This window comes from Nuphar pumila, chromosome 14 (genome assembly GCF_984573655.1).
Source record: "Nuphar pumila chromosome 14, dmNupPumi1.hap1.1, whole genome shotgun sequence".
In the NCBI taxonomy this organism is placed as follows: Eukaryota; Viridiplantae; Streptophyta; class Magnoliopsida; order Nymphaeales; family Nymphaeaceae; genus Nuphar; species Nuphar pumila.
The window spans coordinates 29,671,224-29,694,227 of record NC_143262.1 but is presented as its reverse complement, the minus strand read 5'-3'; the positions used below and the strand labels follow the sequence as shown (position 1 = coordinate 29,694,227).

Below are 23,004 nucleotides of genomic sequence, written 5' to 3'. Positions count from 1 at the left end.
TAATATATATCAAATTTAATGTTGTTCTTGTATGATAGTGAATATTCTTGTATGATTAAATTTTGTACAATGTAGTCTGATCTAATATTGTTTTCTACAAATGTTGACATATTCACGATGAGGACATGAGCATTCTTCTTCCTTCCAAATCAGTTCACCACCCGCCAGCCAAGTGAACACCTAGTTGGGATCAACTTCAGATCATAGGTGGGTGATACTTCAAGGGAAAAAGAGGTGACCCCTCACATACCATAAGTCGCTGCAGCTTCAGAGCCATCCACAATAGCCTGAGGTAAATATTAATCCAGTATTTCTTTATTATAATTAAAATTTTATCACTGTCATTCCTATTAATATTTGATTTGTTTCTTACTACAAATTAGCAACTATAGAATCTTCTCAGTGCAAACGTGGAAAGAACAAATGTGAAGCCCATCAAAGGCAAATCAATTAATGAAAGACATCAATAACTATCAAGCCCGGGATGCAAGAAGTCATAGGTGAGGGCTCCTCCGTATTCTCTAGGAGGTTTTCGTGCATCATCAGAGAGTGGGCCATACTCACTCACAACTCGCAGAAGGTCCCAGACGATAAAAAGATGGTGTTGTGTGAGGCAGTTTATGTAAGTATATTGTCTAATTATATTTTGATAAACAAATTAATTCATAAAATGAGTGTTACTAACTATATTTTGATAATTTGGTGCAAGAAGAGTTTGACTTGGATAAAGATATACCTGAACATAAGTAGTGCATGGAGAAGCTACTTCACCTATCATACTCAAGAGTACGAGAAGGTTTTTATCATTACTAGAAGTTTCAATACTATGACGTAGCAGAACAACATCCTCCTGAGGAAGACAACTCTGAAGTATGAAAAGGGATTGGCACATTTTTCACTGGAGACTATTGGACAATAAATATTAGATGTATATTTATAAGTAAATAAAAATTCAAATTTTTAGATTTTCATCTACTAATTGATCTTCCTTTGGTTAACAACGGGTGTTGAAGAAAAATTCGATGAATAAAGTAAAACAAGTGGTCCAACATACTAATGGATCATCTTTGTACCTCCATAGGTATCATACAAGGATAAGTTTCTTATTTTTAAGTTTATCTTTTATATAGTATAGTGCTAAATATATTTGATCTAATATATTCTTAATTTGTTATATGTAGATTGAAATAGATAGGCAAGAATCAATGGCGAGTATGTTCTACAAAGAGACACATACCCATTCAGATCGTACAACATTCATCTGTAGCGAAGCAGAATACACTTTTGTAAGTAACTGACACTTTATAGTGTTGCATTCATTCATTCTATTTTGTATATTATAATTAGTTATTGATAACCAATTATTAACGACGTGTAGACGAAGCTGCAATACGTGGAGATTAAAAATTCAACATCTTCTTCACAAGGAAGCATGTCGATGACGCAGCGAGACGTCTTTGCCAAGGTCGTCGAGGAGTGGTACGGATATGTGAGGAGGATGGGTATATTTTTTCTTTCATTCAAACCATCTTACTCCAGCCAGACCTGAATTTCATAGCTATCTACTTAGCTAAAAGTGACACAGACAGAGGTCCAATAATTAAAAAATAAAATAGCACAAGAGAGAGAAGCAACTAGGAAGCTCAGAGAGGAGATGTAAGCCTTTATGAATGCACAAAGACAAAACCCCATCCTAGATCTAAAATTTTTAAACTCTTTGCTTATATAAAAAGTGTATATGTTTTGATTTTTAAACTCTTTGATATAATTGTTATAATTAAATTTTGATTTATGTAAATATTAGAAGTGTATATATTTGTTGTAGGCTTGGAAATAATGAAGTAAAGTGTAAGAGGTTTGTATTTGAAGTGTGTTTGTTGCAAGATTGGAGATGATATAATGGGTTTGTATTTGAAGTGTATTTGTTGTAAACTTGAAGAGGATGTAAGGAGGCTTTTATTTTTGAAGTGAGTGTTTATTTTTTGAAGTGTATTTTAAGTTTTTGTTGAATGTATGTTTAAAGTGTATGTTAATAGTTTGAAATGTGTTGAATGTTTGAGGATATATGTTTGAAGTGAATATTTGAGGATATATGTTTGAAGTGTAATGTTGTTTTTGTTGAATGTATGTTTTAGTTATTAATTTTAGTATATTTAAAGTTTTTATTGAAGTATATATTTGAAGTGTATGTATTTAAATATAAAATATTTTTTTATAACTAATTTGTAGTTTTTAATTTGTAAGTTTATAGCTTATAAAGACAACATGTTTGTCTCACCGTTATAGGCAAGAATCCTTTCTCACCGTTATAGCCAACCTATAATGATGAGTTAATTCTCCCTGTTATAACCTACAACAGTGAGTTAATGCTCGCCGCTATAAGCTATAATGGTGACACATGAATATTATAACCTATAGGTAGCCTATAACGGCGAGCCAAAGATCTTGTCGTTAGAGAGTTTTTCATCGTTAAAACATTTTTGTTGTTATAGGCTACCTCACCGCTATTAGTGTTCCTAGTTCTAGTGAGTAATCTCGCTAGTGCTAGGTCACTTTTAACAATGACCTATAAATGTGACCGTTATTGGTCAACAAAGGTTATTTCTTTATGGCAACTTATCGGCGAGAATTCTCTTCGATATAGGTCAAGAAATTTAGCAATAGCGGCGAGAAAATCATTGCTATTGACCCTCATCCTTGTAGTGAAAGAAAGTGTCATGAAGACACCAATACCTACTGGTCAATCAGAGAAACATGTAGGATATGTAAATGGTATAAAAAGGCTGATTGAAATTATTCTTTCTATACTATAAACCTTGTATAGTATGATAAAGTTGCTCTCTCTTGAATGTTGATCTTTCTAGAAAAAATAGGGATGTGTTCGTTCACATTCCTTGAGTTTGAGGGTGTGGACCTTTTATACTTCATTATTCATCGAGAATGTGGAGTATTTTGAAAAAGAATGAGATTTCTACCAACCCAAACCAAGACCTAGTACACTCAAGTATTTTTGAAAGAGTATTTTTAGAGTTTCAGTTGATAAAAGTATTTCTAAAGATTTTCAATGTTTTTGGGTCTTTTAAAAAGAAAATCTGGTTTCACCATACTTTTACATATAAAATAACACCATCAACCTCTTTTAAACCAAAAGTAGGGCTTTCTAGCATTTCAATGAGCCAAAAATTACTTTGATCCGACAATTGAGTGAAGAATTATGACCAAAACATGTTTTTGGACATGAAAATAACATGATAAAAAAAGTAGGGCCAACTTTGAGGAAATTTTTGACATTTAAATATTCCAATTTGGTTTTGAGTCTAAAAGACCGATTGTAGCAGAGGATGTTAGCTTTCAAATGCCCTAAAACATTCATCAAATGGACTTATAAATATCGAGTTATAATCATTTTCCTAAAACATGTCAGAAAGAGTCCAGACTGATATGGGTTTTTTAATCGAACTACACCCAAATCCGTTTGGATTGGCACCAATTAACCCAACTGACACATAGGTTTGGGTCTGAATAGGATCATGCCTGACCTAACCCAGATCAAAATCTAATGGATTGGCGCTAGCTAACCCAACTGACACCAACCTATTTGTGTTTGTATCAGATCTGGACCCAATATGACCCATATGATCCAAACTCAGGTGGAGTCAGCGCCAGTTGGTCCAACTGCACAGACCTGGGCTTGTGGCAGTTGGGCCAACCTCATCTTTGGATCAAATATGTATCGGATCCTATCCAAACTAACCATACCTGATAAGGGTCAACACCAGTTAACCTAACTGGCACCAACCTAGGTCAACACCAGTAGTACTAACTAGTGTCATCTTCATCAGTTGGATCGGATTTGGATCAGATTTGATCCAAGCAACCCATACTTGACGAGGGTTGGTGCCAATTGGACCAACTGGCGCCAACCCAGGTTGGATATAGATCACCAACCTTGGTTGGTGACAGCCAATCTCAATAGGGGATCCTCCCAAAAAGTTTATAAATACCCCCTTTATGTCTCATTTTTGACACATTGAATTTGGGTGAGCTCCTCCATTTAGGGATGGGTAACCGGCCGGATGACCCAATGGGCCAAGCTGAACCGACCCGTCACGGGCTGGGTTTGGGCCATAATTTTAAGCTCAGGCCCGTTAGGTACCTGGCCGAAACTATATAAGTAGGCTGGGCCTGATGAGCCTGAGTTATTTATTAAATTTTTTAATAATATAAATTTTATAAATTAACTATTACATTTAATTCATTTTTTGTTAATTTTATGAATGGGTAACTATTACTAGTTATTAATTTTATATTTTTTCATTTAATTCATTTTTTTGGTATTCTAAGCATCATTGTATTAATTTTATTAAAAAATAACCTACAAATAGGTTTGGACCGGGTCGGGTCGGGTCAGGCCAAACCCGACCCGCTTCACATTGGCCTGTTGGGCTAATGGGCCAGGCCACGGGCTTCTCTTCAAATCCGAGACCGTTAAGAACTGGGCTAAACAGGCCGGCCCAGTCAACAACCTTGTCCATTAGCGGGCTGACCCGATGCCCACCCCTACCTCCATATGAGTGATTGGGTTTTGGTGGAGAATTATGAGCGTCCACCTTCCTCCTTCATTTCCTTTACATCGGGGAGCGACCGCACCTAGGCAATTTTCCATTCCTTTCTCCTTATTTTTTAGGTAGTTTTCCTAGGCTAACTTTCCCACTTGGTTGGTACCAAAATTGGGAATAGGAAAGCGACAGCACCTAGCCCAATGCTAACCCTTCTGTCCAAGGTCCATATCATATCTGGCCCATTTTTTGGGTCCAGTTACTTTATGTATGAATCCAGATTGATGTGAAATCAACGTGGTTGGATCTAGTTGAATCTGGATCTGATTTGAGAAATGAAATTAATATGCTTAATTCTGGGGCAAAATCAGGTCTAGCCCAAATCATTTTAGTGTTTTTTCATATGAAATTCAGTACATTTTATCGATCTGTTTTCAGTGGATCTAAGGACTCCACCATGTGATCCAGATTGTATCCAAATCCAGAATCAGGCAGACTTTTCAAAAGTCATTACAGTATTTGGCTTAACAAGTTGCATTATTGCAACTCTTGCCCGATCCGTAACTTCAAATATTCCCTGAGCAGGCAAAAAAGGGGGCACAAAAAATGTGTGAAAACAAGTATAGAAAGTTCTCTCTTTTCACTTTTTGCTTTTCATTATTGATCCCACCATTGGGTCAATACTTTCACTCTCTCTCCCCCTCATTTTCACTCTTTTAATGCAAAAAGAAAAAAAGGTCCACCACTTCTACACATCACCAACTCTCGTACCCTAAAAGACAGGAAAGATATGAGAGAGGGAGATAGAGCTAGGGTTTTGAATCAAGGGATTAAATATGCATGTTTTCTTCCTCAAACCTTGACAAATATATAATTTGAAAAGTGATGATCCATGCCTGGTTATTTTATTTTTTTTGTTCTTGAACCCACACCATTCTAAGGTCTTATAAACTGTATTCTAAGCCATTAAGTGGGATCTACGACGACTATTCACAAAATAATGCCATAGAAAATAGTTACTGAGTTTCTCAACAGCCTTGCAATAAAAAAAAACAAGTCATTTCAAAATATAAGGAGAAAATAACGGATTTTATGAGCACCACAAAATTTTTCCATCCCCACCATTCTAGCTTACTTTAAACTTTTGAAATTAAGAGGCTGCAAAATCTAGAATTAAGCTTACTAGGGAAGACTGGCACACCAAGATACTTAAATGGGAGACATTCAAATTTAATTTTCATCAAAACTTCGCTGTCTTATTATTAAGTAAATGTATCATAATATTAAAAAATACTTTTTTGTAAATACCTGAAAAATGCATTACTGTGCTAACTTTTCATAAAAATCACGTATTGATCTCATATTCGTATCGTATCTTTGTTACTTAGGGTACGTTTGGTTTGATCACATGAGATTCACTTCCTATTATACTTTAGAAAGTAAATCTCATTTGACCGATATCTCAAACGCAATCAAACATATAACTTTTTTAGTACATAATTAACCACAAAAGTAAGCATCATAAAAAGTAAATTGGCATGTAATTAACTCAAATGAGATTCACTTTCTCGTAGTCTCATGAGATTTTAAAAGTGAATCGCAGTATTTTCACTTTTCAAAAACACAACCAAACTACCCTTGGTTGTTTTTTCCATATCCTTCTTCAATAGATAGAACTAGAAAAATATGTATGGCATTGGGCTAGGTCACTTCTTTCCAAAATCCATTTGGAGAGAGAAAGTGATATGGTGGGCCCCACTGAACATAACAACGGGTGTGGCCTTGTTTTGTGCCCTATTGCCTCAAAGCTTTTTTGATGAGACGAGATGAGATCAGGTTAGAGTAGGGATGGCAGTGGGGCGGGGCGGGGGACAAGGTCTCCACCCCCGCCCCGCCTCAAGATTTTATCCTCCATCCCCGGCGGGGATGGATTTTATCCTCCACCCCCACCTTCATCCCCATTTCATGTCCTCCATGCATCCCCGGTTCAAACGGGGATGAGGCGGGGCGGGGCGGGGATATTGCGGGGAAAAGTGGTCGCGGCGGGGTTGGGGCGGGGATCATGGCGGGGCGGGGAAAACTGCACGTCCATCCCCGTTTCATACCCTTCATCCCCGGTCCAAACGGGGCGAGGCTGGGCACCGCTTTCCCTCGGTCCACTGCCATCCCTAGGTTAGAGTGTCCTCTGGATGAGTCGAGATCGGGTGCAATCACATGGCACAAAATTTGTGCATTAAGTGCCATCAGGTCTTGGGCTGATCCACAACTGACAGGCCCGTCCTCAAGATGGAGGGTGATCAAGTGCTTAATGCACAAATATTTGTGCAATCATATTGCACCTAATCTTTTCACCCTCTGGATGACGCTCACAATGAGCTTGTTCATTGTTTTGATGAGTGTCCGTCGATTTTAAAATGGATATCCAAGGCGCCTATGATGGTGTTGGTGTTACCGTCGTCAATGGTGCCTCTGAATGTGATCCTCTTTCCTCTACTATGGGATGGGGAGTAGGAATTGACAAAAAGTAACATTTATTATTTCGTGGGATAGTGACTTCTTATGAGCTAGAAACGGGTCGGATCACTCAGGTGGGTCCTACTTGATTTATGGACCTCTCGTAGAAACCTATGGGACCCACCCTTCCCCCTCTTCCAAATTATTGTTAATCATGTTTACGTCAATATAAATGTTCCTAGCGTAGGTATATTTTGGGCTGGTCAACTAAAATATTGATTAGATACGCATCAGTCAGTAGGGGATGCAACTGGTTTCGGTTTGAGTGGGTTTGGAATTCTGAGCATGACTAAAATTGTGCACTCGTATAAGTTAATGAGTTTGGCTACAAAATCGCGTTGCGTCGGATCCCTTCTTATTTAGGTTGTAAAATTGGACTTAAACCCTACCCGATTCGATTCGATTCAAATTCTGGTTTAGCTCTGGGTATGACTGAAATTGTACACCTTTACGAGCTAAACGTGTCCAGGTATAAATTGGAGAGAGTATAAACGTGTCCAGGTATAAATTGGAGAGAGTATAAACGTGTTTGGGTTTTAGACATACCTGTTCTTTACAGGTGTGTTTGGTATGCCAAACAAACGCTGTACAGGCAGAATGCACAGTGTTTGTCCTGAACACGCCAGTCGCACCCATGTGAAAGACTGGCAGCAAAACTTGCAGGTCGGGGATCAAAAGTTGGGACGAGACTTGTTGAACACCAGCGAGCAAGTAATAGCCGGAAGCAGATCTGAGTGAAAAGGAAATTCGAGTATTGGATCTCTCCTTGACTGAAGATTGAGCTCACAGAGATTAGGAGATTGGTGCCAAACAGTACTTAATCAAGTTCTTGACAAAAAGCAAGGATTGCAGGTCCCATGAAAGCTCAAGTATATTAGCCGATCAAGCACTCCAAAGCTTGTTTGCAATTGATGGGATGGTGTAGCATGCTTGATCATGAGAAATATTGTAGAGAACAAACCAGATCTTCCAGATATGAATACCAAAGCCAAGAGAAAGAAAATTTAACAGAAAACCAACACTGAAGTTCACGAAGAAATGGAGCTGAGGGATATTTGTTCCTTCGGAACTTGAAGATGATGATGTTGGTTCTGGATAAAGGATCCAATGTGGTCATACAGTCTCGCATTGGAATTCAATGAGTCTTACGTTGGTGGGCTCCTAACTAACATAATGTGTGAGTTAACACTATTAAAAGTCCATAAATGAAATTAAAAACCTCATTAAGACTGGGATAACGGCTATCCAAGAGAGGATTATAATTCTCCAGCCCCTACGCACTGCAAGTATGGACTAAGAAGGAACCCCCTGAAGCAAGCCATTAACCTCACCATTCCCATTCTCTTTTCCATTGTCAATGGGGTGCTTGCCCGCACTGCACACACCCCGACCCAAATTCCAATATTGGTATCAGGGCTCGATTTCTGGTGTGTAAAGAGAATCGATCGATCGTAAGGTGGCAGAAAAGAAAAGAAAAGAAAAAAAAGATGGGCAGAAGAGAACCCTTGCAGCAGCATCCCTGCCGGCATCAGTGCCGGAGGAGACCCTTCCTCACAGGTGTTGCATAGGGTCTTAGACTTGAATGGTCCCGCCCACCACTATAGGCAGGGGCGTAGCTAGGATTCATGTGAGGGGGGGGGGGGGACAAACAGGGGTGCAGCAAAAAAAAATTTATTTGTGTGATAGTCGGGGGTTCGGGGGCAGCGCCCCCGAAAAAATTTTTTTTGAGATAAAATAAAAATGGCTACAATTATTAATAAAAATCTATTTCATATGGACAAATCAAAGTATTTGCTGCAGTCAGGGCTGGGCTAAAAAATGGATAAAAATCTATTTCATATGGAATCAGGGCAGGGCTAGGACTGGGCTTTAAAAAAAAAAAAAATTAACTGTTTGGGGAGGCAGGACTGGGCTACAGCCCAGTCCTGCCCCCCCCCCCCCCCCCCCCTAGCTACGCCCCTGACTATAGGGTCTTCTACACCAAGTTGTGGCTACATCTCTGAATTAAAACACTCTCTGGTGCCCTCCCAATTCAGTTTCGTCGCTTGCCCAGTCCCTTTTTTTGACTGACATGAGTCAAACCGGATCGACACATCGACGAGGAGGGTGAAGAATTGGAGAACCCATTTCGACAGGACTAGACCTGGCTGGTTTAGGACCGCTTGTTGTGGGTCCTCATGGGTGCCTGAGTTTCGATAAGAAACCCATGTTTCTTCGCTAAGTCTTGGGTCTTGTCGTCGGTTTATGGTGAGTACTGAAAGAAAACCAGTTCTTGAGGAGAACGAGTCCTCAACGAATTGAGAGAGACACTCCAAATACGCCAACTAGTCTATTTAAAACGAGAACCCCCAACAGAATTGTTAGTTCAAAAATTGGAACTCGGGTGGGGTTTACTTCGACCAAACCCTATAGGATCCAAGTATGGTGACAAATAAGAAGACTCGGTTAAGATCCGAGTTCGAACCCAAAGGTCCGATTAATACATGGACCTGGGTATAGTTTGTGAAATTTTATATCAGACCTAGCCCTACCCGAGTTTCGATTAAGACCCTCAATTTTTCAATGTAAAATGATAAAATGTATTATTTTACCGAGTATGACATGAGTCTGGTTGATGTAGTTCTTATCGGGTCCGAGTATGGTTTCTCTTATAGTAGACCCCGATTAGACCTGTTTCTAGACCCAATACCATACCCAAAAATCTAGTCAAAGTTTGGTTCCACCTAGGTCTGAGCCAAACCCGACCCATTGACACCCCTAGATAGGATGAGAGAGAGAGAGAAGGGGGAGGAGCTCGAGAGGGGAAAGAGAGAGCGAGAAAGGGGTGAGAGATTGTAACACTTATGACTTCTCAGAGTATTTTTCATGTATAAAATAATATTAATAAGAATTTTGATATGAAATAAATGAAAAAATGCAAGTTTAAAAGATATTTTATGAAGAATTAGTGAAATTCGCATCCAAAATCGATCTTATGAAAAAAATTGCAATGTTACTAAAATAACTGGTAAATTTTGTTTAAATAAAATCGACTATGAATTTAGATGAATTTAGGTTTAATTTGATATGTATGTAATATAATTGTATTAAATTAGAATTGGTTTTGGATGGATTTTAAATCCAAATTTGAAAGTAATATAGAATATTAAATAAAGATTTTATGAAATAAAAAACTTAAATTAATTAGGTTTTATAAAATGATAGAGGTCCATAGGGTAGGGTGTCTCCCTATGTGGGCTCATCCTACATGACATTTCATGATGGAATTAAGTTTGAAATTGGTAAGTTAAAACCCTAGAAAATAATATTTTTAAGTTTCATAAAAAAAATTAAGTAAAGAAGAAAAATAAATTAAATTTGTCAAAAGTCAACACAAAAGAAACTTTCTGTGGACTTTTGAGACATAGAAAAGAAGTTCCCTACATCCCATCCTAGTGAACCTTCTTGATTAAAATATTATCTAATAAGCAATAGTAATAAAAGTCAAAACTTATTAAATAAGTTAGAAAGGTTAGTGTATTAATACATAAGTTAAATGGCGTTGCTATTTAGTAAGAGCACAAAAAGAGATGTCTCATGCTTGTGGGCCCTCATGTGCTTAATTAGAATCTCTTTAAGAGGTAAGAGATGGTATATTCTTATGCATATTTTATAGCTACATAATATGGCTACATAGTATAGGGTTTTATAATTAGTTATATTAATATAGATAAGTAGCAATAAGAAAATATAGGAGAAGTAATTTAGAAATTCTCAAAATATATTTTAGAAAGTTAGTGCTGGAAATTGAGAAGGGTTTGAAATGTTTGAAAAGAAAAAATATTTTATAAAAGGGCCAAGGAGGGGCTCATGCCTTCCCCTATTGGGTTTTTTAATTTTTTTTCAAGTTTCTCTCTCTCTTCTCTTTATTTCCTTCGGTTTTGTTTTCTTCTTCTCCATTGGTGTGTAGAGGAGACCTATAACTCTATTAGAGGGAGCTCATAACCAAGAAGTACAGCTACTTCGAAGGAGAAAAACTGTTTGAGTCCACGTTAGATAGTTTAGTGTTCGTGTAGTTTTGACTACGATGATTTCCTACAATTTTTGAGGTAGTGGGTTCTATCCGATACTCATAGATCAGAGCTTGTATGCACGAGCATACTCTGAGGCTGAGTAGGGTTGGTCTCATACAGTGATCATTACGTATGTGAAGGCCAATGCCAGTTTCAAACTATTGAACATTGGATCGGTCTTCAAAACTGATATCCAATTTCATGGATTGATCCAAGTATGGATCAATTATGAGTATGGTTTGATGTGAAACTTATCAACTATGCTTTTTATATATATATATATATATATATATATATATATATATATATATATATATATATATATATATATATATATATATATATATATATGATGGTTGAGTTTGTTAAAAAATAAAATATGATTTTATGGTGCACCATAAAGCTTAGTAGTTAGGTGTTTCAAGCATGGCTGATTCCCTAAAAGCGATCATGCGAGGGATCAAGAACTAATCCACTTGTGGATTAGTTTCTAATTGAACTTAGGAACAAACCTGACCAGACCTTAGTGGGCTAGGTCGATTCAATTGCTAGTAGAAAAAAACTTCATATATATAACAACATATATATGGTTTGTTTCCCCCAAAAACGTTTTGAGAACATTTTTTTTTGTTAAAACTTTACTTGTTTGTTTACATGATTGTAAACTCATTATTTTTGTCTTTAGATTCGATGGTGGGTTGGTTCGAGGAACTAACCCACATATGGATCAGTTTTGAATGGTCTTGGAACCAGATCAGACCAATCTCTAGCGAAATTGGGCCTGCTCGGTTACTACAAAACTATCAAAATAAAACAAAATTGATTTTTTATTTATATATGTGTTGCAAATTAATGTTTCAAAATGGGATATGGGTGTGTCTATTTCAAATCTTTGTACAATAATAGTGTTACTCTCTCTCTTGCATGCATGAATATGTATATGCATATCAGGGTGTCTGTGGGTGCATACGTGTGTACACGTATGCATGCACAAGTCTATGTGTTGCAATTAGGTATGGTTGTTTATGTTATTTCTTTTGATATATTTAGAAAAGTCTCTTAAGATATCCGTTATAAGGCAATCTCTTAATTCTTTGCATTTGTTATATATATATATATATATATATATATATATATATATATATATATATATATATATATATATATATATATATATATATATATATATATATATATAATGCAAACCGATTGGGGTTTTCCTAAAACCCAATCGGTTGCACCTATGCCTTGCAAACCACATGGGTCATGGCCGATACAACACTCGAAGTTGTGCTAGTTAGGGTGCAGGCCTAGTTGCACCTGCTAAAGTGCAGCAGACTGGGGTCAGTTGAACCCCAGCCCGCCGGCTAACCCGAGTGGCCATCTAGGTGCGTTCTTGTTGGTTTAGTATAGTCGGACTGCAGCAAGTGTAGGACTACCTTCTGCTTGCCGCAACTCAGTGGTGGTCCTGACCCTAAGAAAAAAGATACAATATATATTTTATATATCACCATTGATTTAGATCATAAATTATTTTGAGATCTGCATAAAAAATTTAATTTATATGTGTTAGTAGTTTTACACGATTTATGTTATTTTCGTGTAAGATCAGACCTTTGTCCGATAAATATTTCGTATCTCCTTCGTTCAGAGGAGTTTTACGAACTATTTACGGAGTTAAAAAGCTGACAAAATTTTGCACATTTGAGCTATGTTCTGAGTTTGTACATAGAGCAGTGACTGCCAGAACAACAAAGCAGATATAGGCCTAAATGGGTCCTGAGCCGAGTATGGACCGGTTAATTAATGCATAGAATGAATGTCTAATATGAATCTATGTTTGTAAATATTAAATTAGCATACATATATGACATCTGATGTTGTGCATATGTATATTCTAAGTGCCTAATGAGCGTGATATCGAAAAAAATTATATCTACATGTCTATGATTGAATGAACACTACTATCAAATTTTATATGTTGTGCATTATATTGCTTCATGTGATTATGCATGGATGTATATAGTTAATATGATCAATGCTTATGAACGAATGTATAAATAAATTTAATGGGTCACAAATTGCATATGTGGCATGATAATATCTTTGACATTGAATCCTGCATCCATGTGCTTAAATTGGAGGACCGAATCTTATATTACATTCATTTTGTATGTGCATGAATAAATAATATAATTAATGTGTTAAAATTTTATTTGGCTTATAATGAGAGGGTAAGCGGTACTCCAGACTTTATGAAATAAGTTTTGAGTACAAAAGGTTGCTTCTCCTCAACCACGAAGATAGGAAAAGCTTTCACACTAATCACAGAGTGGTAGGCCACGAAACTTATGAGTAAAGTCTGATGCATTAGGATGATGGTGTTGGGAGCTCTCTCTCGACTACGTCGTCGCTCACTCGATACTAGTAAAAGATATCCGTTTAGAGTTAAACCACAAATTGTTTTAAGTTATCTTTTTTTGCATCCCTGTGGTGTGTTAAATGAAAAAATAAAAGACTTTGGATGGATTAATCTTCATCCTTGCACGTCTAAAAATATATATTTAAAACTAAGAACTGAACGCGAGTCAGCCTTACAAAAGAAAAGGGCATCGTTAGCAACGAAAAGAGAGGTTGACCGGGTCTTTGAACCGCTAAAGTTTGTTTGTGTGTGTGTGTGTGTGGGGGGGTGGGTGGGGGTGGAGGGGGGGGCGGGATTCTGTTCTTTTGAATGTAAAGATGAAAACAACAACAATTCTGTTTGGTGTTGTGTTGGTTAAATATTGGGTCGGGTATAAAATGGGTTTTGAATACAAACGAAGTTCAGGTATCGGGTCGGTTTGGGTGCACATTGCATACTTTGTTTGCATGGGGGCATAAGAACGGGTCGGTTACAAAACATGGTTGGGTTCACATTGTTTTTTACTCGAGACTCCATCCGTTTTTGAGATGAGTCTAGATTTCAGTCTTACTCTAAACCACGAATCTATGAAGATCCGGTTAAGGTTGGGTTAATTAGTTACGAAGTTACACCACTAGGGTTGGTCAAGTCTAGTTTAGTAAGCAGGCTAAGTTGATGCTCAACAAATGCAGCCCAAACCTAGACGGTTGATCACCTGGCATCGAAAATGAGCCAGTTCAGACCGTCCCGGTTCATGGCCACACGAGTTTGGCACGGCAGTGATTTTCTGGTACGTGTCGAGTGTAGCAGAGTATTGGGTACCACCTGGACCTGGAGGGCGACAAAAGGAGGGTTGTGGTCCCCACCTCGTCAACATCGCTTCTCTAGCACCTTCTCAGCAACCGTCCATCTCATGTGGGCCACGCGTGAGCCTAGCCTTCGCCGTGGCGCCTGTGGACTCTTACGTTGCGGTCAAGTGGCGGAGAAGGGAAACTCTTTTTTGGGTGTGCCGCTGGTTTTAAAGGCAGCGTGGGAAAGTAACGCTGGAGAACCGTTTCCAATAGTTTATTGACACGTGTCGCAGTTGCCTTTTCTTCTTGCTTATAAATCGACCCCTTGCGGAGGCGAGCGTTCAAGTGCTCAAGGTCGTTAGAGAAGGCTAGAGAGAGAGAGAGAGAAAATTGGGTAGAGAGAGAAAGGGTTCCTGAGGGTTTTCTCTCTCATCTTTTCTCCCTTGCATATTTTAGTGATTGAAAAAGGGTGGTTGCGTATTTTCTGGCATTTTTAGAGAGAAATTGAGGTTAGTGTATGTTCATCGCCATCTAGAGAAACAAAAGAGCCAAAAAAAAAGAAGAGGAATAGACAAGATGTTTATTGAGAATTTTCGTGTGGAGAGCCCTAACGTTAGGTACACGGAGGAGGGGATCGAATCGGTCTACAACTACGAGACCACAGAGCTGGTGCATGAGAACAAGGGTGACCCTGGCACTGGCACCTACCAATGGGTGGTCAGGCCCAAAGTTGTGAAGTACGAGTTCAAGACCAGCATCGTCGTGCCTAAGCTTGGGTACCAAAAACCATCTCATCTCGACTCGTCCCCGCATTTCTATAACGCATAAATGGTTCTTCCTTCTTTGTAGGTGGAAGTTAAAACGTTTGTTTTTGGTGCATGTTATCTTGGTTGATGCGATCTTCATAAAATATGGAAAAGAAGGAAATGACTAGAAATCATTAAAACTTTCTGTTTTTGGTGCATGTTATCTCGGTTGCTGTAATCCTCTTAAAAGGAAAACAAAAGGACATGACTAGAAATCATAAATTTGTCTTCGCTTGTATGTTACAGCAAATGATTGATGGTTATGCTTTTGTGGTTTTCCTCTAGGGTGATGCTTGTTGGTTGGAGTGGAAACAACGGTTCTACCCTCACAGCCGGTGTTATTGCTAACAGAGAGTGAGTTTCTTTATTTTTTATTGCTCTCTCTCTCTCTCTCTCTCTGGTAGATGTTTGCAATTTTATTTGTATTTTTTTTTTCAATTTTAAAGTATAAATGGGTGGATGATTTTGTAGGGGGATCTCTTGGGCTACCAAGGAGAAAATACAGCGGGCGAATTATTTTGGGTCTCTCACACAAGCATCAACCATTAGGGTGGGATCATACAATGGTGAAGAGATTTACGCTCCATTTAAGAGCCTTCTCCCTATGGTAACCGTTGATGTTGAAAGGTTGAGGGTCTTGGGGATTTCATGGGAACAAGCTGGGATCTTTGTTGATTATTAATGGTGGGTCATGTATGTGTAGGTCAATCCTGATGATATTGTGTTTGGAGGATGGGACATAAACAGCATGAACCTAGCAGATGCCATGGCTAGGGCAAAGGTCCTGGACATTGATCTACAGAAGCAGTTGAGGCCTTACATGGAATCCATGGTCCCTATGCCTGGGATCTATGATCCTGATTTCATCGCCGCGAACCAGGGCTCGCGCGCAAACAATGTGATCAAAGGGACCAAGAAGGAACAGGTTGAGCAGATCATCAAGGACATGAGGTACCATTCAATTCTGGATGGTGGTCAATTTTTGAGCTTTATGTGCATGCACTCTTCTCCTCTTGTTGGTGGTTATACTTTTTTGTTACCACATCCTTTGCAGTGTTCTCTGAATGGTTAACTGTGTCGTTGATAGGGAGTTTAAGGAGAGGACCAAGGTAGATAAGGTGGTTGTTTTGTGGACAGCAAATACCGAGAGGTACAGTGATGTGATAATGGGATTGAATGATACCATGGAGAATCTTATCTCTTCCCTTGAGAAGAATGAGCATGAAATCTCTCCCTCAACTTTGTATGCCATTGCATGTGTTCTGGAAAACGTTCCTTTCATTAATGGGAGCCCACAAAATACTTTTGTGCCAGGTTGGACCTTTAGCATAAATCTCTTGTATAGATGTGAATTGTATCATGGATGATGGATATGTATGAATCCAAAATGATTTGGTAAAGTGTGCTTGGTTTATTTTTTGTTCTAGGGCTGATTGATTTGGCTATCAAGAGAAACAGTTTAATTGGTGGTGATGATTTCAAGAGTGGGCAAACCAAGATGAAGTCTGTGCTGGTTGATTTCCTTGTGGGTGCGGGTATCAAGGTCTATACTGCCACTCTTTTGTCCTCCTTGTCTTTTCCTCCCACCTTTTTTTATGATATCATTTTTGGTTTCTTCGTGTCCACAATGATATTTCAAATACATGGGAGAATTGATACCTTTTTCATTTCTTGTCAGAAAAATGATAAATTAATTGTTATCTACAGACTTACACCGTTACTAGGAATGTGGAATTCTCTGAACCACATCTAATTTTTTAATGACTAGTAGATGCCCTATAAAATACCGTGGGAATTTGGATTCTTCCGTTTCACCACTGTTGGTCATTTGATGCTGCTGAACCGGGCAGAAACTATATAAAAAAAAGTCCGGAATATCCGAATATAGTGGCATCCAAACACAGCCTGTGTGGTTATGCATGTGCTTGTTGTTCCTTTTCTTTTATTTCTCTTTGGTTGATCCACATGCTTATATTATATAAAAAAAATTGTGTAGTTGAGTTGATATTCTTCCTTAGTGCCACTAAGATCCTCAACGATTTTGAGTTTGCTTGTTAGTAATTGGAAATTTGAAGATCTCAAAATTTTACTTTCTCCATGTGAAGGTAGTTTTGAATGACATTTTGTAACTCATGGCTATTTTCATGAAAACTTGCAGCCTACATCTATCGTGAGCTACAACCACCTGGGAAACAACGATGGCATGAACCTCTCTGCGCCGCAGACCTTCCGCTCCAAGGAGATTTCTAAGAGCAATGTGGTGGACGACATGGTTTCGAGCAATGACATCCTGTATGAGCCAGGGGAGCACCCTGATCATGTCATTGTCATCAAGGTTTTAGGCTAAACTCCATCTTTAGTATCGACATATTTTAGTAGATTACTTTGAGGGTGCTTGGTGCATCATGTATCATCAAGGTTTTCAAGCCTAAATTCCATCTTTAGTGTTAATAACTTTTTCTGATCATGTTGCTTGCTAGGAATGTAGTGCTTTTAGTCATACTTTGAGGGTGTTCCATGTAAACATCCTAACAACATAATAGTCGTGATATTAGTATCATACTTTCCGTTATGTTTATTGCGCATTTCATGATTGGATCATGCATCCATGCCAAAGATGTACACTGATGATCCTGGGCGCATTTGCTTTCAGTTCCTAACTGATAACTTGTTCCTTCCAGTACGTGCCGTATGTCGGTGACAGCAAGCGAGCCATGGACGAGTACACCTCTGAGATATTCATGGGAGGGAAGAGCACAATCATATTGCACAACACCTGTGAGGACTCCTTGTTGGCTGCACCCATCATCCTGGACCTGGTCTTGCTGGCTGAGCTGAGCTCTAGGATCCAACTCAAAGCTGAAGGAGAGGTAGAACTAATATTGAACATGGGTTGTCGTTGGTGGGGTGTGTTGTTAATCTTAGTCCTGGTTTATCATTTTCTGGGTTGGGTTTTGCAGGAGAAATTTCATTCGTTCCATCCAGTGGCCACCATCCTGAGCTACTTGACCAAGGCACCTATGGTGAGACGCTCTTAACCCCCATTCATGGAAAAGGACTGAAATTTTACTACTTTTTCAATGGATATGTTTGATGCCATTAGAGGTCCATAATGTTGTTTTTGAGTCTTTGATTTCACGAACTTCCCACCCCTACCCAGATGGGAATAGGAGCCATAACTTGGTTAGCCTGAGTTGTAGGCTTAATTCTCATGGTAGATCTGATAAATTTCCTGAACAATTTCTTTGGTGTGTTTGGATTCAGGGAATTTAGTAAAATTATGATGCAATTCCATTAAGTTCGTGGCCACAAGATGGCCAGGGGATGGAATTTAGTAAGGATTGGGTTCCAATTCTGTGAAATTCACTGAATCCGAATACACCTTATGGACATTTATGGTTTTTGTGTTTAGTTGTATTCAGTTGGTAAAGTTTTGCTCACTTTAGTTCAACTTAAGCACTGACCTCTCTAGATGTATCATAGCATATATATAACTTGTGGTAGTACGTTGGAAATCCATCTAAACAGTTGGTCGGTGATGGTGTTGACAGGTTCCTCCAGGGACACCTGTGGTGAACGCCCTGTCGAAGCAGAGGGCTATGCTAGAGAACATACTGAGGGCGTGCATTGGCCTGGCTCCTGAAAACAATATGATTTTGGAGTACAAGTGAAGAACTGAAGACACAGTCCTCCATGGTGGCTGGGACATGGTCCCTTTTTTTGGGTCTCTGTTTTCTCTTTTCTTTTTAGCCTTTCCCATGTTTCAAGAAATGGAGAATGCCCCAACATGGTGCAGATGAAAACATAAAATTTAAGTGTAATAGGGAGACAACGTTGGGTAGCTAGTAGTATATGTAAAGCGAAAGCCATGTTGGTGCTTGTGATATGTGTTCTTGGCTTTCAATGTTGGTAAAAAGTTTATGGAAGGTATCCCATGTTTTTGTGGTGGTTTCACATTTTATTGTTGCTCTCTGTTCTTATGCTCGTAGTTTCTGTCACATTGCCCCATAAACTGCTTTATATCAAGTTCCAAATAGTTCATAGTTTAGTAGCTTCTGCTTTTGGCAAATTTGCAGTGCCAGGTTATAGGTTAATTTCCTTAGGCTTTGTTCGGTTGCAGGAATTGCAAAATGTTTGAATAATCATTCAGCTATTCCCTGGGATTCACTTGCCCTGAGAATTTAGAGACCAATGTGTCTAGGTAGGAAACAGAATCCCACATTTTGCTACAATGAAATGCTCTCCAGTGCAAACATAGATGAACTGGTGGTGTAGGCAGAATTCTAAACGCCAGTAATTAGTATGGATTTCAGAACCTTGTCCTGCTAGGGGAGATGTTGATCTTGGAATTGCCTTTTATTCAAAGCCATGCTTTCCTTTTACAAGCTCCGCTTGTTTTAGCTCAAAGGCGCAATTGGTGGTGAATCAATGGCCATGGGCTCCCAAAACCTGTGGCCCAAGATAAGATGTTAAAGGCTTGGACCAAAGTGAATGGATAGGGTTTCTGACTTGAGCCCAAATGCCCAATTATTGGTGTCTTACTGGGACCCACACACTTTTCTGATCGTTTTGCCCTTTTTCCTCTTTTCAACATATTTTGAAAGGTCTAATGGTGATAGAGTTTTGTGAACATGTCCAAGAACCGTACCTGGTTTCATCCATCCTTCCTCATAGCATGGGAAGCAGATCAGGTCATGCTGAACATAAATGTTTTTGCTCATGCGGACATCGTGGCCATCCGATTTGCATTTTAAAAATCTCAAAAGTCAACAAAACCACGTGGCATTCATCCAAATTGCAAACAGGCGGCCACGATGTTGGCATGAGCAAAAACGCTCATGTTCAGCATCACCTGATCTGCTTCCCATAGCATGGGGGTATGTGCTCATCCTTTTACTGCCCGCCGTGCCTGTACGTCCTTAGGACGGCAGGTTCTAACAATGTGGTTAGAATCGGAGTGAATCAACCCATTCAAATCCAATGAGCCCGACCCCGTATTCGACGCCCATCTCAACTCGGGTGATTTATGCCAAAATCGGCAAAATCACCCTGAATCGGTCCGTGTTAAAAAAAAAACAAGTAAAACACGAGGAGGGGGTGTGGTGGAACCATGAACCCTAAAGGTATGTTTGATGGCTTGTCCAAGATTAGACAAAAAAGACAACAAAACATTGGTTCTGGTTTTGTTTTTTCCATAACAATCGTTCTAAGTTCAACATTTGTTTGGACCGTACTGAGATGCTATGTTCCAAATATTCATTGTTTGACGTTGATGTGAGAACAACTTAGAGAGTCATGGATAGTGGGTTAAATTACTTCATTTTAGATCGTATGACCCGATCCGTCCACCATTTTACATGTTTTAACAAGTTTATTATAGTTTTTTGCCCAAATATGAATCTAATTATGAAATTATATCTAAAATCATGAATTTTTGCCCTGAATATGAATTTAGAATTGGATTTTTTGCACAAAATATGAATTTTTGCCCCGAATATAGATCTCGAATTGGATTTTTGTCCTAAATATAGATTTTTGCTCCAAATATGGATCTCAAATTTAATTTTTGACCTGGATATGGATCTCAGATTATATTTTTGCTCCGGATATAGATTTTTGCCCAAAAAACTTAGGGTTTTTGCCTTCTTCCTCTTTTGGGTCATGATCCGAGCTAGAACGACACAGATCCGAGCGAAACCCCACCCAGTCGGTCAACACGGAGACGTCGTTGTAGAACTAAAACAAAATAGATTATATATATATATATATATATATATATATATATATATATATATATTAACAAGCGATAATGTCAGTTTTTTAAACCCCCCATGGGATTCAAACATGAGACCCTTTGATTATCATTGTGAAAAAAGAAAAATGAAAATCTTCCACAACCTGTAGACCAAACCAATGGAAAAATCATGATGAAGAACACCTACGTGGGGAGCATAATCATTGGAAATCACTTGCTACTCATTTTGAAAAACAAACCAATTGTACTCTATAAATGAAGGAACCAGAATCAGAACCACTACCAATTTCATTCAAGAAGTAATCAAAATAAACCAACTGTACTTAATCAATTACAGACCCTTTGATCACAATAGGCCACCCTCGGCCAATTTACAATACAATCAAACTCAAAAACAAATTATCGAACACTTTACAAACTTAGCAACAAATAGAAAATACAAGACACATGCTTATTCTGAACCCAACTTTGACACAGCAAAAGTACATAAAAAACAAAGAATCTCTTGGCATTAATTTGTACACGCTGAGTCTGTACTAAATAATATCATAGTTTCCATGATCAGATAAATGTCAAAAATAAGAATATTAAATCCCAAAATGTAGTGTATATGCAGAATATCCCTTCATGTGTTGTTTGCGCCACATAGAATGATGCATACAAACCCCACAGAGACTAATCCAGAACTTCATATGACTGTACAGTGTGAATATCTCTATACCATTTGACTCAAATACGAGTCCCTTGACTCCTCTATGAATTATTTTGATCTTGAAAACAGCTTATTCAATACCACATGACTTACAACAAAAAGAAATATGCTAAGTTTTATAACTTGAACAGATATTGAATTATTGTCATTTGAACTCATGCTTTCAGCATGATTTCCATTATCACCTCCATTGCAGCCAAAAATAGAATTACGAGCCTTTTTCACAATTTCGGCAGCTAAAATCTCAGGTCTAGAAAGAATGGAATATATAGTAGTGAGGCTTTTTCTGCAGCTGCATACCAGATGTGTTCTGGTAGCCCAAAACCATTAACTAGATTCTGCAAAACCCTAAAGACCCTGCCACCACTAGACATTGTTTTTTCCTTATCCACAGTCTTTGCAGTGCAATGCACACAGTTCTTGCAAGCAAAGGATCCTCCTTTGCCCAGCATCCAAAGCCAATATCTATGATTTCCTGCAAGTGAAAGCCAAGGATCTTTTTTGATGATTTTGCAACTATGCAGAGGACAGACAGTGCTCCACGACATTGTTTTATAGTTACCCTACTGACATTGAAGCTAAAGAAATCCCACAAAGCATATATCTGAGAAACAAAGAAACCAGCATTTAGTATGTCTATTAGACCACCAAACAGGACATGAATGAAATGCTTCCAGCATAAAAATCAACAGAAAAAATGCACACTGATTTCATATAATATTCATCACACAACTTCCCTATTGAACAAATGAAAAGGCAAAAAATAAAACTGTCATAAACAAAAGGACACTACAAAAACATGACAAATCAAAACATATTCCAAAATCAAAGTAATGGAAAGCCATTACAGAGGTTACAAAAATCCCTATAATTGAATTCTGAACCCATGTAATCTATGTAGTTGAGCTGGTTCTAATCAAGATGGAATTCCAAAAGATATGAATAACACCAAACAAATTCAAGTGGAGGAATCCAAGTGTGAGCCCAGGCCAAAACTCCACCGCAACCAAACCAGTCAAGTAATCAGTCATCTGGAAAACTCTGCCACATTAAAAAAACTAGCCAAGCCACGAACATTCTAGCACCTATCACCCATTGGTCAGCCATCCTTGGGTGCAAATATATCTTTTCTAGAAGCCATCTCAAGCAAGAAAATTGGCAATATTGTGATATAAAAAGCAAGGTATCTCAGCTTTACATCTTTCTATTTCAAATAGGTTTCAAACATCATTCAGTTCCAATGAACAGCCACAACATGCGTTGGTAAGTTCAAATGGATGACAAGGATGTGAGAGGGCTTCTTTATCTTCATCCTCCCATGTGTTTCCTCCAAGCTGCATCAAGGAGCTCTGATTAAAAAAAGGACAAGATAAATCACAAGATAAAAAAAATTACACAAGGCAAAAAGATCGCT

The 23,004-nt window shown here is 38.3% G+C and overlaps 1 protein-coding gene across 1 annotated transcript; it reads left to right on the top strand.

The window, feature by feature from the left end:
- The first annotated feature begins 14,698 nt into the window (after window positions 1-14,698).
- LOC149816711 (inositol-3-phosphate synthase-like) lies at window positions 14,699-19,084 on the top strand. Its single transcript, XM_089986854.1, has 10 exons — window positions 14,699-15,093; window positions 15,409-15,477; window positions 15,595-15,730; window positions 15,827-16,074; window positions 16,211-16,437; window positions 16,551-16,666; window positions 17,282-17,458; window positions 17,805-17,993; window positions 18,084-18,146; window positions 18,675-19,084. Exons 1-10 carry the CDS (start codon window positions 14,894-14,896, stop codon window positions 18,792-18,794), a joined length of 1,545 nt encoding a protein of 514 aa, XP_089842980.1. The 5' UTR covers window positions 14,699-14,893; the 3' UTR covers window positions 18,795-19,084.
- Window positions 19,085-23,004: the final 3,920 nt, after the last annotated feature.

Coding starts and splice junctions, on each gene's coding strand:
- LOC149816711 (XM_089986854.1), top strand. CDS start 14,894: ATGTTTATTGAGAATTTTCGTGTGGAGAGCCCTAACGTTAGGTACACG. Junction 16,075..16,210: donor CAGATCATCAAGGACATGAG/GTACCATTCAAT, acceptor TGTCGTTGATAG/GGAGTTTAAGGAGAGGACCA. Junction 18,147..18,674: donor ACTTGACCAAGGCACCTATG/GTGAGACGCTCT, acceptor TGGTGTTGACAG/GTTCCTCCAGGGACACCTGT.